This window comes from Argiope bruennichi, chromosome X1 (genome assembly GCF_947563725.1).
Source record: "Argiope bruennichi chromosome X1, qqArgBrue1.1, whole genome shotgun sequence".
Lineage (NCBI taxonomy): Eukaryota > Metazoa > Arthropoda > Arachnida > Araneae > Araneidae > Argiope > Argiope bruennichi.
The window spans coordinates 8,933,808-8,948,152 of record NC_079162.1 but is presented as its reverse complement, the minus strand read 5'-3'; the positions used below and the strand labels follow the sequence as shown (position 1 = coordinate 8,948,152).

The 14,345-nt window shown below is 26.8% G+C and overlaps 1 protein-coding gene across 3 annotated transcripts in view; it reads right to left on the bottom strand.

The window, feature by feature from the left end:
* Nucleotides 1–14,345, bottom strand: part of LOC129958100 (gamma-aminobutyric acid receptor subunit beta-like) — a 145,694-nt gene that overhangs the window by 60,730 nt on the left and 70,619 nt on the right. For all 3 annotated transcript variants that reach the window (XM_056070291.1, XM_056070289.1, XM_056070290.1), the window contains one exon: nt 8,269–8,489. In XM_056070291.1, coding sequence (XP_055926266.1) covers nt 8,269–8,489 — 221 coding nt within the window. The remainder of the gene's footprint in view (nt 1–8,268; nt 8,490–14,345) is intronic.

Sequence of the window (14,345 nt, the reverse complement as noted above, 5' to 3'; positions counted from 1 at the left end):
TAGCAATTTCGATTTTTAAATCCAGAAAGGTAGCCTCAAGTTGATTTTTATTTGTATCTTTTAGAATTAAATCTTTTGGATAGCAATTAGTAATAATATTAGTATTGTCGAAGTTAATCAAAAGTAGGTCATCAATATATCTCCACCCGTTTATTAAATTATATTTAATTATTTTTTTCTCATAGTAATGCAGGAAAATATTAGCTAAAGCACTTGAGAAAGCTGTCCCCATTGGAATGCCCTTGACTTGTTTATAAAAATTAATACCATTAAACACGTAATTTTCAGTAATATTAAAATTACATAACTCAAGCCAGTTATTTTTAGGAATGATATTTTCATTTAAATATTCATCATATATAAAAGTGCAGACCTTTATTAATTTTTCATGAGGTAGATTAGTGTATAAATTTTCGAAATCAAAAGTATTAAGTTTATTAATGTTGTTATCTTTAAGAAAATCCAATACTTCTTTGTTACTAGAAATAATAAAGTTGTCTTCATTTTTTATTTTGTCCAGGATAATTTTTAAGTATTTAAAGAAATGTTTACCCGTATAGTAATTATAACTACCAGTGCTACAGGTTACGAATCTGAATTTTAATGGATTTTTATGAAATTTAACTGTTGGGAATAAATAAGGATAGTTAAGAGAGCAAGTCTTAGTTTTGGTTTTTTTTGCGAAAGCTAGCATTCTTTTATCTAATTCCTTTTTCCCGGTGTTCTTTAACATATAAGTTGCATTAGAGTTATATTCATTAATTAAAAGTTCTTTATAATAATATTTACAAATTAAACAGAAATTATTTGCTGATTTATCTATTACTGTAATAACAAATTTTTCTTTTAAATTTTTTATTTCATTTTTTAATGTTTTACTAAAATAAATCCCACGTTCTTTAGATCTGTCAAAATCAGTATTCAATTTTATTTTAATTTCCTTTAATATTCTCACTTTCCATTCCCCGAAACCTTCCGCAGGCCAATGGTATTTTCTAGATAATTTGGCAATAAAAACATCCAAATCATTACCAATAGAAATCAAAATTTTGTTATGGTTTATTTTTTCTCTTAATCTAAATTTTGTTCCTCTTCCCATCAAATCTCTTAAAGAGTTGGATTCAATAATTTTTAAATTACCTGTAATAATATGACCTTTATCAATATCTATAAAATCTTTATATTTTTCCTTGTTACAGTAACAATCTGTTTTATTTATTTTATCTAAATTTTTGCTATAGTAGTTATAATTACACATTTTTTTCTTTAAAGTTGAAGTGTAACTAAACGCTATTGATACAGTAGTTTTATCTGCAAGAGGAAAAAATATATTATTATTATGTATAATTTTGGGTAATTTTAGATATTCGAAGTAAATATCCAAGAATTTAATCACACAGTATTCTTTGTAAACATTATTTTTATTATTAAAAAGTAAATCGTTTTTTCCAATGTTAAGTTTACATTTAATAAGATCTAGAATAATACATTTAGTGTACGAATTTTTAAACTCTAATTCCCCGAATTTATTATTTAAAAACCATTTCATTTTATTATTTCTAAGACCAAAAATGTATTTCCTAATTCTGTGAATGTTTTCACTATTGTGTTCCAGATTACAGTAATTTTGAAATTCCTCAAATATAATTTGAAAATTGCCTCCTTTCCCTTTACCTCTTTTAAATCTTTTAGAAAAGTTATCTTTATTTAGAAAATTTTTAAATATGTTAAATTTGTTATAAATGCAATTATTGTTTAAATCTGCATAACCTTCCCCATTTAATTTACTATTGAGACCATAAGGAAATAAAGTTTTCAGGTTGCAAATATAAATGTTTTCCAGATCTAATCTTTTGTTTAATTCGTTAATATTGTCTTCTAGAATGTAGATATTAATATTGTTAAAGTTATGGTTTTGAAAATGCTCCAGTTCGAAGTCAGTGGTCCTATTTTTTATGAAGTTTTTTATATAGGATCTGTGATTGTTAATTCTTAAATTAAGCTCGGTGCTAGTTTGGCCAATATATTTTAAATTATATTCTGAACAATTAAGGAGATAAATCAAATTTTTGTTTTTACAGAATGTTTGCAATTTTGAGTTTTCATTTTTGATCTGTTCCTTATCTGCTAATGGACATGTCCTACACTTTCCGTTTCCACAAATTTTATATTTTTTTGTATTTTTAAGATTTTTTAAACAAAACAATTGTGTCAGTAATTTTTTCTCCGTGAATGCTCCTGACACAAAGCTATCCACAGTGCCCCTTGGTAGAGCGCGCGGTTAATAAAGGTCTGCACTTTTATATATGATGAATATTTAAATGAAAATATCATTCCTAAAAATAACTGGCTTGAGTTATGTAATTTTAATATTACTGAAAATTACGTGTTTAATGGTATTAATTTTTATAAACAAGTCAAGGGCATTCCAATGGGGACAGCTTTCTCAAGTGCTTTAGCTAATATTTTCCTGCATTACTATGAGAAAAAAATAATTAAATATAATTTAATAAACGGGTGGAGATATATTGATGACCTACTTTTGATTAACTTCGACAATACTAATATTATTACTAATTGCTATCCAAAAGATTTAATTCTAAAAGATACAAATAAAAATCAACTTGAGGCTACCTTTCTGGATTTAAAAATCGAAATTGCTAATGATAAAACAATAGTTGGTATATACGATAAAAGGGATGATTTCAACTTTAAAATAACAAAACTATGTAACTACCATTCCAATCTAAACTCTAAAATTTTCAAAAATCTAATTTTCTCACAAGTTAATAGGATCAAAAGGGTTTGCAATAATAAAAATTCTTATATTGAAGCATCAAATATCCTCCTTAAAAATTTAATTAAAAATGATTTTATTAGAAATTACTGTAATGTCAATTTTTTAATTAAACAAGGTATGGTTTGGGATTAATCCTTTGGCTTAAATAAAAATAGAACTTTACTTGCATATTGGATCACTCAATAGATGGCGCTGGGTGCCTACCTCTGTTTACATAATTTACCGTTAACTTTTTTTAAAACAGGAAATCACAATCGATTGTTTAAAGCTTCCTTGACTGTTGGATTTTTACTGGCTTTTTCGTTTTTAATTTTAATGCTGTTTTTGTTTTTTTGTTATTGTTTTTATTGTATTTTTACTTTGTTGTGGTTCTTTTTTTCTAATTTGTTATTTTGTATTTCCTTTCTGTTAAAATGGTATATCTCTTGAGCATAATTTCAGGGGATTTTCGGGTCACGAGGAATCATTATTAGACAAAGTCTGTACGTCCTCACAGAAAAAATCCCTTTATTTGAATCCCTGCCTGAGGGTGACCCTTGAAAAAGTCTTCAGGCCGGATTCTTTTTTTTTAATATTTTTTTAATAATTTTTTTGGTTTAATTTTTATTTGATTTTTGTTTTTCCTATTAACTTGATTCTAATACTTTTGTATATATATATATATATCATGACCTTATTCTTATTTATTAAATTTACTGTATTATATGTTTTTGTTTTATTTTATAATATTTTTTCAATGTAACTTTAGCATTAAAAAATATTCATAAATGTTCTGCTTTAAAAGTATATTGTTCAACATTATGTTTTTATTGGTGATAAAAAAAATGTTGTTTAGTATCTAGGATGTTTCTGTTGAATAAAACTGATTTCATCATTTGCATTGACATTCTTGTAATACTGTGTTTATATTATTTCTATGTCTAGAAAAATAAATGTTGATAAATAGTAAATATTTTTTTTTTTTTTTGAATTAGTGAGTGCATTAAAGCATCCATTTGATATTATTTTTCCAAATAATTATCATATATATTTTATCTATATATATATATATTTTTTTTTTTGTAATGTGTAAATAAAAATTATGAAAATGTGATTTTGTTTGTTTTCCTTTAAAGATTTCTACATATTAAAATGAAATAACTGATTCATAAGTTGCATAGATTTAAAAAAAGGTATCTATGCCTTTTATATTTCATAATTTGATATTGTAAACTTAATTTATTCAATATATACTAATTTGAGTTTCATGTTCTTCCCTCTGAGCAAAACATCAAAGTCACAATATTAATAAAAATAATTACATAAGAAAAAAATGTAATAATTTTATTAGTAAGCTTTAAAATATTAACTTATCTAAGAGTAATAATTATTTTTAAAAAGAATTATATTCATAAAATTCAACATTCAATAATATTTAAATAAATAAAAAAGAACACAATGTAATTTTTCAAAGACACTGCCATTGTCAAAATGTATCCTTTGGATAAAAAAGGAAGGGATATGGGAAAGGAAAGAATAAAACAGCACCAAACGAATTAAAAAGCGATGTTAATTAATTATGCAAAAACAATAATTCCATTGAAAATACTAATTAAAATTTTAATATAAGAAATAAAATTATATAACTACAAAAATTTGGATTAAATAATTCAAAATAATATCTTTTTTTTTAAAAAAAAAACAGAATTTTTTAATAATTGATCGGCTAGCGTAATATTTACTAAACGATGGTTTCATCAACGTTATTGGCAGACATCACGACATGCGCAGAACGGTTGAAAATTGAACAAAAACGGTTTGTTTGGCACATGACACGTGACCGTGAATTGACTCCATTTTGCTTCATTTCACGTTTCTATCCTCTCACAAATACAGACATATTCATTTAATTATTTGTAAAAAAAGAATATTAATGATTATAGAGCATAATAAATCGTAAATATTAAAAATAATAATAAATTATCCAAATACATTTTTACGTACCATCATATTCGCTTTACATGAGTCACACACGGTGTTTGTAACAGTTGACCATCTACCCTGGATACGGATGAAAAACAAAACAAGCATAAACATTGCCACTTATTTCTATGGTAGGACAGCCGAAATGGCTAAAAAACCGGAACGTTCTTATTAAGAAACTAGAGTACGCTTCGTACACGATTGTGAGGAACGGAATTGGGCAAATATAACATTTGAATTTTCAAGTATTTGAATAATTGAAAAGAATAATGGACAAACGGAGATCTAAACTTTTTAATGGATAATGGACAGCTGTGAAAGAGAAGAAAAACACCTATTTGTAGTTTTATAAAAAGCATCATTACCATGGATATTAAGATGTAAATTAATAATTAAGGTATTGAAATAGACCATTTAAAATGTAAAAATCTTAAATACTTCATTAAAACTTAAAAATACATAAAAATAATACCGTAACTACAAAATAAAAAAACACTAACAGTAAAATTCCATTTAAGATATATTGTAAAAAATGCACATATCTTAATATAAAGCCTGTGGCATATCATGATTCTGATAACCCGGATAGAAAAAATCTTTAATCTGATTGAAACTTATTTTTAAATCAAAATTTTTTTAGAGTACAAGTTCATAGATTTAAATGGCAAATTTCTGTTTAAGGAAAAAAATAATACAAACATAATCTGAAAAAATCCATTTAATTTATTTTTCATGTTATTTTATGAATTACTAAATTTAAACCTCTCTGGTATCAATAATCTGTACATAGAAATTTGCTTTTCATAATCAACAGATACCATCACTTGCACTCACAGTGCATTTAAATGCTCCTGGATGGCAAAACGGTTTAAATGCAAATGAATAAAGAAATAATACTAATTAATTAATCTGGATGAAATGAATAATTTTGTCATGAACTGTTTTAATTCGTTAAGTCGATATTTAATCGTATATATTGTTCAACATTTAATTGTATAATAGCATATAATAATTTTATAACATATAACTACTCTGGACTGAAGAGTAGTAAATATAGAGAGAGTGAAAATAGAGGAAAATATAAATTCTTACACAAAATAAAATTCACTTTTGCAGTAAATATTTAGAGAATGAAAAATCCATTGATTTGAAACTAAGTAAATTGTATATTAAAAACATGGGAAAATATCATCACATAAATGTTTATGACGAACACGAAAGTTATCTTAATAACAAAATTGTTCATTTAAGAAAAAAAAAATACAGGTTGTTTTCTTTAAAATTGAGGCCAAAGTAAATATTGAATAGATTCCCCCCCCCCTTTTTAAGAAGCAAGATTTCTCCGTTTAGATGTGCATTTCCGAAGCACTGACTTCTTTCGCTAATGATGGTGTTCCTTGGAAAAGTGGAAAAAGTCAAAAGAAAAATGAACTCAGTTGTAAATATTTATCTGTTTTTATAGCTTCAAGTCGAAAACGAAGAAGTCTCTAAATCTTATAGCATTTAATTTGTCAATTACCTGACAAAATTCCTTTGGATAGTTTGTGAAACTTTCAGGACAAGGAGAATTCTACACAGAAAATAGAATGTTCTGAAACCTTTCTTTTTTCATTAGAATATTTCTACACATTGAAAAAGATATAATGGTGGTTTTACCTTAAATAGAACACATCCTGGTGAAGATAAAGGTACTTACCCTCTTTCAGTAATGTGTCTTCTCAAGTCAGCACATTATAGAAGAGTCCATTTTCAAAAGAGAGCCAGAAAAATTTTCTCAGAAGCATTTCAGATTTCATTACCAAAGAAAAATAAAATGTGGCTTACAAATAGAAGTTTGTAACTTTTTCATGATTTTTCTACACAAATCTTTTTTTTTTTCCATGGAGAATTCAGGACTTTATGATAGCAGTTAGTCCACAACTGGATTTATAGACATCCTAGAGATATACACTGCACCAAATTTGCATTCAAAAAAAATTTTCTAGTCAGTCATATGAAAGACGAGTTCCATGCTAGAAGTCTATCACCTTAGATGTGGCAACATGGCAATCGAAGTTTCAATTATCAATTAAAATACAAGGCTGAATCAAATGTAAATGAAAACTTTTTAAAAGATCTCTTCTGTAATATTATTTTATAAAATGATACAATGTTATTTTTCTTCATATTTTCTTTTAATATCGACATAGTTTTTCAAACATATTGGGAGTTCTCTCTCTCCATCTCTCTTTTTTATCTCTGCATGATAAAAAGAAATTGCATAAACAAGAAGACAAATGCGCAAAAATTCTATCTCATTCTATCAAAATCTTTCTACTCTTATGCTTCTATGAGTTCAAGTAAAAAATAATCTGAATGTGCTAAATCTGAGCAATAAGAAGAATGTTCGATCAATGTTACAGTTAAATGTTTTCATTTTTCTTGTGGTGCACCAACTATGCTACTGACATAATTAATCCAAGGAGACCATTGTCTACTTATTCTGTGAATATATTTCATAATTTTTTATGTAAATCACACATGTAACAATGATAACGAAATGGTATGGTATTTTTATCTCCTCTTTTATATGTAAACTTCATATAGAAAACAAAATTTTGCTCAAATATATGCATTGTTCAAATTAACAAGTAAGATGAATATTACAAATATTTTTTTATTCATAAATTTATAATCATGCATTATAACACTGGGATTTCTAAAGTAAAAAATAAGAGTAAAAATAATTAATATTCTATACATAAGAAATATTTTTAAAGAAATAAGAGATATCTATATCAGATTTTTTTTTTTTAAAATTTTATTGTGATCACCAAAAAGCAAACCAGTAAAAATGTAATAATAATACAATATGAATAATTAATCTGAGTAAAAGAAACAATTTCCCATTAATTTAAAAGTGTGTAAATGCACATGTAAAATGTGGAGGAGAAAAAAATAATTCATCCCTCCTCCCTTAATAAAAAAAAAAAAATGATATTTGGACTATAAAGCAAATATAATTCGGTAAGAAAGAAATCCTAAATACATCCATAATACTTTCACATTCTTTTAAAACATATTATTAAATTTTAGGAAAAGTATTCTATAAGATTTTATAAAATTTTGTTAATAACTGTCATTTTATATAATCATACTTAATGTTCTTGAACTCATATTTAATGCTCAGCAATTGTTAATATATAACCATTATAATATTTAAAACCAGATCAAACTTTCAAAAGTTATATATATATATAGAGAGAGAGAGAGAAAGAGAGAGAAAATCATGAAATTAATTTGTTTGAAATTTTGAGTGATATTTATTGGAGAATGATGGGAAAAAATTATTCCAGAATATACAGTCGTAGTTTTATAAAAATTCTACCACTACAGTTTAAATTGTATTCTTTAATAATCCTTTTTGGTGACAATTTGCGATGACAGGAGAAACACAACAGCAGACATCAAAAGAATTATTCTAATTCAAAAAATATATGAACATCTTAAACGGAAAATAAATTTACCTCATTCCATACTTTATTTCACCATCGGATTGAAGTCTAACCATTTTATTCTTTTCCGTAACATCATGCAGAAAAGAGTTTTTATCATTGGCAAAAAAGGTATCTGGAACCCAAATTTTGGCAGCAAATTCTCCAGAAAGAGTGAGCTCATAAGGATGAGTGCTGAAAGCAAGTCTTGAATCTTGCCAATACTGGTGTAAATAAAGAGTAAGAGTGTAATCCTAAAATTAAAGAAAAATTTACATGTATACCAAATCAAGAAGAGAATTAGGTATTTCTAGAAATTTTATATTGAAACAATAATTAATTTAATTTTCAGCGAAATGAACAAACAATTAATCAAACAATAAAATATACGCATATCAATATACAAAACTCAAATCAGACGATAAATTTTGACACTTTAAGACAGTGATTACACTTGACGTATTCAATTTCATCGAGATATAACTTTAAAATATAATAAAAATGATGAAAACTTTTACAAAAAATTCAAACAACGAAATCAAGAAAGAATACTTTAAAATATATTAATTCCGAATTATGGAATATATAATCCAAAAAAGACGTGCCAACATAGACCTTAGATCAAGATTGCACCAAATAAAAAAATTCATCGAGTATTTCAGCACGAATTAAAATCGCAAAGTTTAACTAACTTTTTTTCTTTTAACTTAATCAATCACATTAACTTTACTCCGAACTTCTTTGGAAAAGCTTCAATGCTGGACTCTAAAGAATACTAAACATGATATAAATTCTGAGCAGAAAATTCTGCCGATCCTAATAGAGATATGCCACCCTGATCCAAATAGAGATATGCTAATGAAAATTCTTAAGACTGGGTAACGGAACCCACTTTCTGTGAAAGGAAATTTTACAGGTTTATGTTAATTATATAAACTTCATATGCATGCAATTTGAATAAATATTCGCCAAAAATACATTTTCTTTATAGGCAAAATTTCGTGAATAACAGCATTCGGGGACATCCTGCTTTACTATTTGAAACACGGAAATTTAAGAGGAAACAGTTTCTAGAATGGACTAAGCTAGAAAGCGATGATCTCAAGTCGCAGCAAAAAAGGAATGGTGTCTTCGAGATCGGATCTGACAAAACAATTTCTCGATTCTTTACCCAATTTTTAATTTCTCACATGCAAAGTATACAAAGAAAAAGTATTGCAAAAAAAATACAACATCGAGATTTTGATGAATCTACAGATTTTAAGCCTCCTCAAATCCGAAAAAAATTATTTATTTTAATTAAGTCTATCTCAACACGATCATTTAGAAACAGTGTGAGCAATACGGAATTGTATATATACGAAAGCAATCAATCATAACGCAATGCGCTAGATGAGTGAATTTTATAATGCGACTTTCCTACCAAAACTGTATATTAAAGTTAAATTCATGATCCAATCAACCAACGTTAACGTTAATGGCGTAAAAATTAGGACATCAAGAAACGGGATGTAATTCTTATTCTCTTTCTACTCCCACCCAGGAATATTCGTTTCCAAAGAGAACAAAACATCCGGGATAAAAATAGAAAGAGATAGAAATGAATTGGGAGGTTGACCAAACACTCGCGTCTCAATAAGATTGCTATATTTGAATTTATGTTGTGATGGCGCCTATCACAACATCATCATAATAAAGAAAAGAAGAAAAAAAACTAACTCTTACGAGCGAAGAGAAAGGACTAACCACCTAAATTGGACTAAATAATTAACAATAATTACGAAATATTAATAAATTAAACTGTATATTGTACAAAGTTATTTTGACTATTTTACTTTAGAAATTCAGCCGATGAACTTAATTTTATGAGAACAATCTATGGTATAGTATTCTTAAATGTTAAGAAATCTAAATCGACAAAATTATTAAATTAGAAATAAAGTATTAAATTATTAAATTAGAAATAAAGTATTAAATTATTAAATAAAATATCAATATTTCAATGATTTCACCCAAATGAAATATCAATATAAATATTTTAAATAAAGTACTTGGACAGTAAAAAACAAAAGATTAAAAAAATTCAAATAAAAAACAAAACTCGGAAATGAGAGTAATAATTATAAGATTAAAAGATTTCATATTAAACACTTGGAACTGAAACTATAAACATAAGATTCAAAATTTTCAAATGTAAAACATGGAAATGAAAACAATACTTGTAAAACTGAAATGTTTCATATAAAATACTTGGAAATAAAAATAATAGATGCAAGATTCAGATTTTTTACAAAACACTTGTAAATGAATGTAATAAACACAAGATTCAAAATACTCATATGATAAATATTTGGGAAATAAATAATATAAAAAATATTTGGGTAATTGTAAAAAAAAAAAAAAAAAAAAATGCATTTGGTAATTTGAGAGTATTTTGGCATAAGTGCTAACAGAGGACAGTTTACTGACAATCAGGGGTGTCAAAAATTTAACATGAGGTATTTACATTATTCTGATTATCACTTGCCATTATGAACCTTGGTCTATTATTTTTCTTCATTCACAAGATTTGTATGCACACTAAAATATAAATAAAATAGATAAGAGAGGATTGTTTCAAGTACAGTCAGAGGTTCCTCTGAGATATTCACAAATCTTCTCTGACTATCATGTGTCAAGACTTTTAATTACTTATTTATATAAAGATAAATTTAATTTATTTGGGTAAATATTTTTCTGAATTTTAATAGCATATAAATAAATTTCAAATGCAACGCACTATAATATTATGCATTTATTTTAAATAGTAAATTTGAAAAAAAATTTAAAACTCTTAATATTCTAAATAATAATATAAAAAGATTATTTGCAATTCTATAGTAATTGAAATTTGCAATTCAAAATAAAATAAAAATACACAATATAAATCTTAACTTTCCGTAAGAAACAATAATATTATAATTAAATTTACTTATTAACTTTCAACGTTGAGTCGGGAACTTCTGAAGGAGATTTTTTTTTAACATTCATTACTCATTGATGAATCACAGAAAGGCAATTTTGAGCACTGGACTGAAGAGCAAAGGCAGGTGATTATTTTATGTGGTGAGAATGTAACACAAAAATAATATCGAATCTGGATGAATCATGTGGCACAGGCTAGGAGCTGGAAATGATGAGGTGCACACACACAAGGGTATTGAACAGCAATGACGGAAGAGGTCACAGGTTACGGAAGGAATAGCATGCCATCGGTGATGCGGTCAGGAACGGAAGACAGTATTCAGTATTGCTTCGGCTGGCGTGGAACTTCAGTGGCCTGAAAAGACGTGGCCGGTTACCCGGAACGAAAAACAACGGTGTCGGAAAGAAATGTTGCGTCATTCATATTGCTTACTTCTCCCGATTAATTTAAGAATTTAATCTCAATTCTTTTAATAATTTAAAATTTTGGCACATATGATATCTTGTCGACTCTAAAAATGGAAAGATAATTTTTTAAGTAGAAACGTGGCCGAAGACAGAGAAGACACGATCGAATTTTAAACTTTACTTTTATTCCATCCCGAGAGGCATAATTTATGTACAAGCAGCACGGACAAAATAAGTCCGTTCACAGCACAGCACAAGAGCTGAAGAAAGCGTAAAAAGGCCAAGAGAGAAAATATTTTTCCTAGTGTTTGTATACTATGAGATTCCGACAGGGATTTCTTTATACGTGTCGATTTAGGTAAGGGAATTATAGGGACTTTTTTAAAAGAATGTCTTAGATCGACAAATTTTTATCCCTTCACTCGGAGTGAGAGAACCACTGATGTAAACGTTTTTACAAAGCTTCTGTTGAATTAATTAAATAAAAAAGGTGGAATTGAATCAGGAAATAAGAGAATATTTTAGAATGAATATGTGCTGAATTAAGATAAAACTTTGGAAATTAATTAGGATTAAATTAAATTTTAAAATATCATTACACACACGTGTGTATATATATATATATATATATATATATATATATATACACACACAGAGAGAGAGAGCATAATTAGGCTTTTTTGCCTAAAGAAATGAAATTTAAACCCTGATCTCCAAGAATTCTCCTGGCTTTAGCAGCTTTTTTGTTTTTTCCCCCCAGGTTTCAATCCTATTCGTATATCGCGCGCTTTCGTTTATATGCCAGCTTTTCTGTGTGGCAAGATATGGCGTTAGATTGTTTATAAGTGTCGTTGGAATCTTAAGGATTGTTTTTTAACCAACTAAATCGGTTAATTTTGGCAAAAGTTAGCATAGTGTTTTAGTTTATGAAGAAACCTGGTTTTGAAAGGTGAGAGGGCATTGACGTTTTCGCAATTGAAACCTAACTGAGGTCTTCGCAATTTAAAAATCACCAAACACTACTCAACGAATGAAGGTAGATGAAAAATGCACATAGCTAGAAAGCAGAGAATTAATAATTTAAATTATGTTCAAGATACTTTCGCTGTAATGCAGACAAGTATGCTTGCTTTTATTCTCTCGCTCAACATTTTCATTATTCTGTTTCCATGGATCTTAATAAGATATGGGTTGATTGAAAATCTCAAAACAAAAATAAATAAAAGCTTTGTCACCAGAAAGAAAAAAATTAAATTCATTTTTGAGATGAAACAACAATATACATGAACAAATTTGTAAACATTTTTATGATGTACTTGCTATCAATTGTTCAATTTTAATTCATTCTCCTCAAACTTTGCTATTTTGTATTTTTTACGCAATTTAATATTCCTTTAATATATAGAATATCGTGCGATTGATTGTTATTTGAATTTGTATGTAGAGGACTGCAAGCAATATACTTCTGCATTTTTGAATTGTTAATAATTTTGTTTGAATTGTTAGGTCAAGGAATATTCTTTTAAAAATGTTTAAAAAATTCGTTGAGAATTTGAAAAAAAATTCTCGAAATAATAGTATACTGTACAACCATCCAAAAACTTCTTCAATCATTAAAGTTCTTTCATTCTTCTTCCACTAAAGTTCATTCTTCTTCCACTAATATATAATTCATAATATATATAATAAATGTTACGGTTTTGGTATAGGTTTGATTAAATTCAACTTATTGATGCTTCTTTTTTTTATTTATTTTTTTATTTGTACCTGATTCATCCAATGTTAACTGCGATGAAAATATTTTTATTTTTTGTTTAAAAAAAATATTAATTGCGTAATTGTCAGGAAACATTCATTTAAATTTTTTTATTATTCTGTATTTCTTAGCAAATTTTTACAGTTATCTCATCAGATAAGCTAATTTTGGGTATGTGATATAAATATTGCGTGCAAGTATGTAAAAATATATGAACTAATAAAACTTGATAAAATAGCAATGCACTCGCAAATAAATGTTATTTTTTAAAAACAACATATATAATATTTTTTTGTAAAAAATACTGATATACGAATTAATTACAATTTCATATTACAGAAATTATACTCTTATGTATTTTGGTTTCAGTTGACGCATTTGTGAAAATTCAGTTTATTTGTCATAGAAAATTTAATGTTAACATAATAGGCTTGAGTGGAACCCTGTAGGCAACCGATATTTCCAAAATATATTTTAATAAGTACTTTCTTTTTGCGTGTCCAAATGGGAATAATATATCTTCTCACGCAATATCTCTTCCAGAAGTGGCAAGAAGATAATTTTTTTGTATGCAAAGTTCTGCAGCTGAGACCCATTTTCCCACTAACAAGATGCGAATTTTTGTAAACAAGTACTAACAGAATCACAAACGAGATTTTGCAGTTACTATATCTAAATGCTACAGAGAAATTAGAAGAATGTAATCAAAATATACTTTGATTCAATTTCAAGAGGCAGGTAACTTCATAATAAAAATTAACTAAAATTGTGAACATAACAGAGAAAACCCGATTTTTGTCAAATAGAAAGCTCAGAATCAAAAATATTTAATAAGTAAATCAGCAATTAGAAATTCCCATCACCACATACTCAGTTTCCTTATCTGCACACTTCTGACGTGGAATAACTAGTAAGACACTTTTTAAAAAGCTAGAATATGGCATGGAAAGTTTAAAAATTCAAATTCAGGCATAGTTTCAAT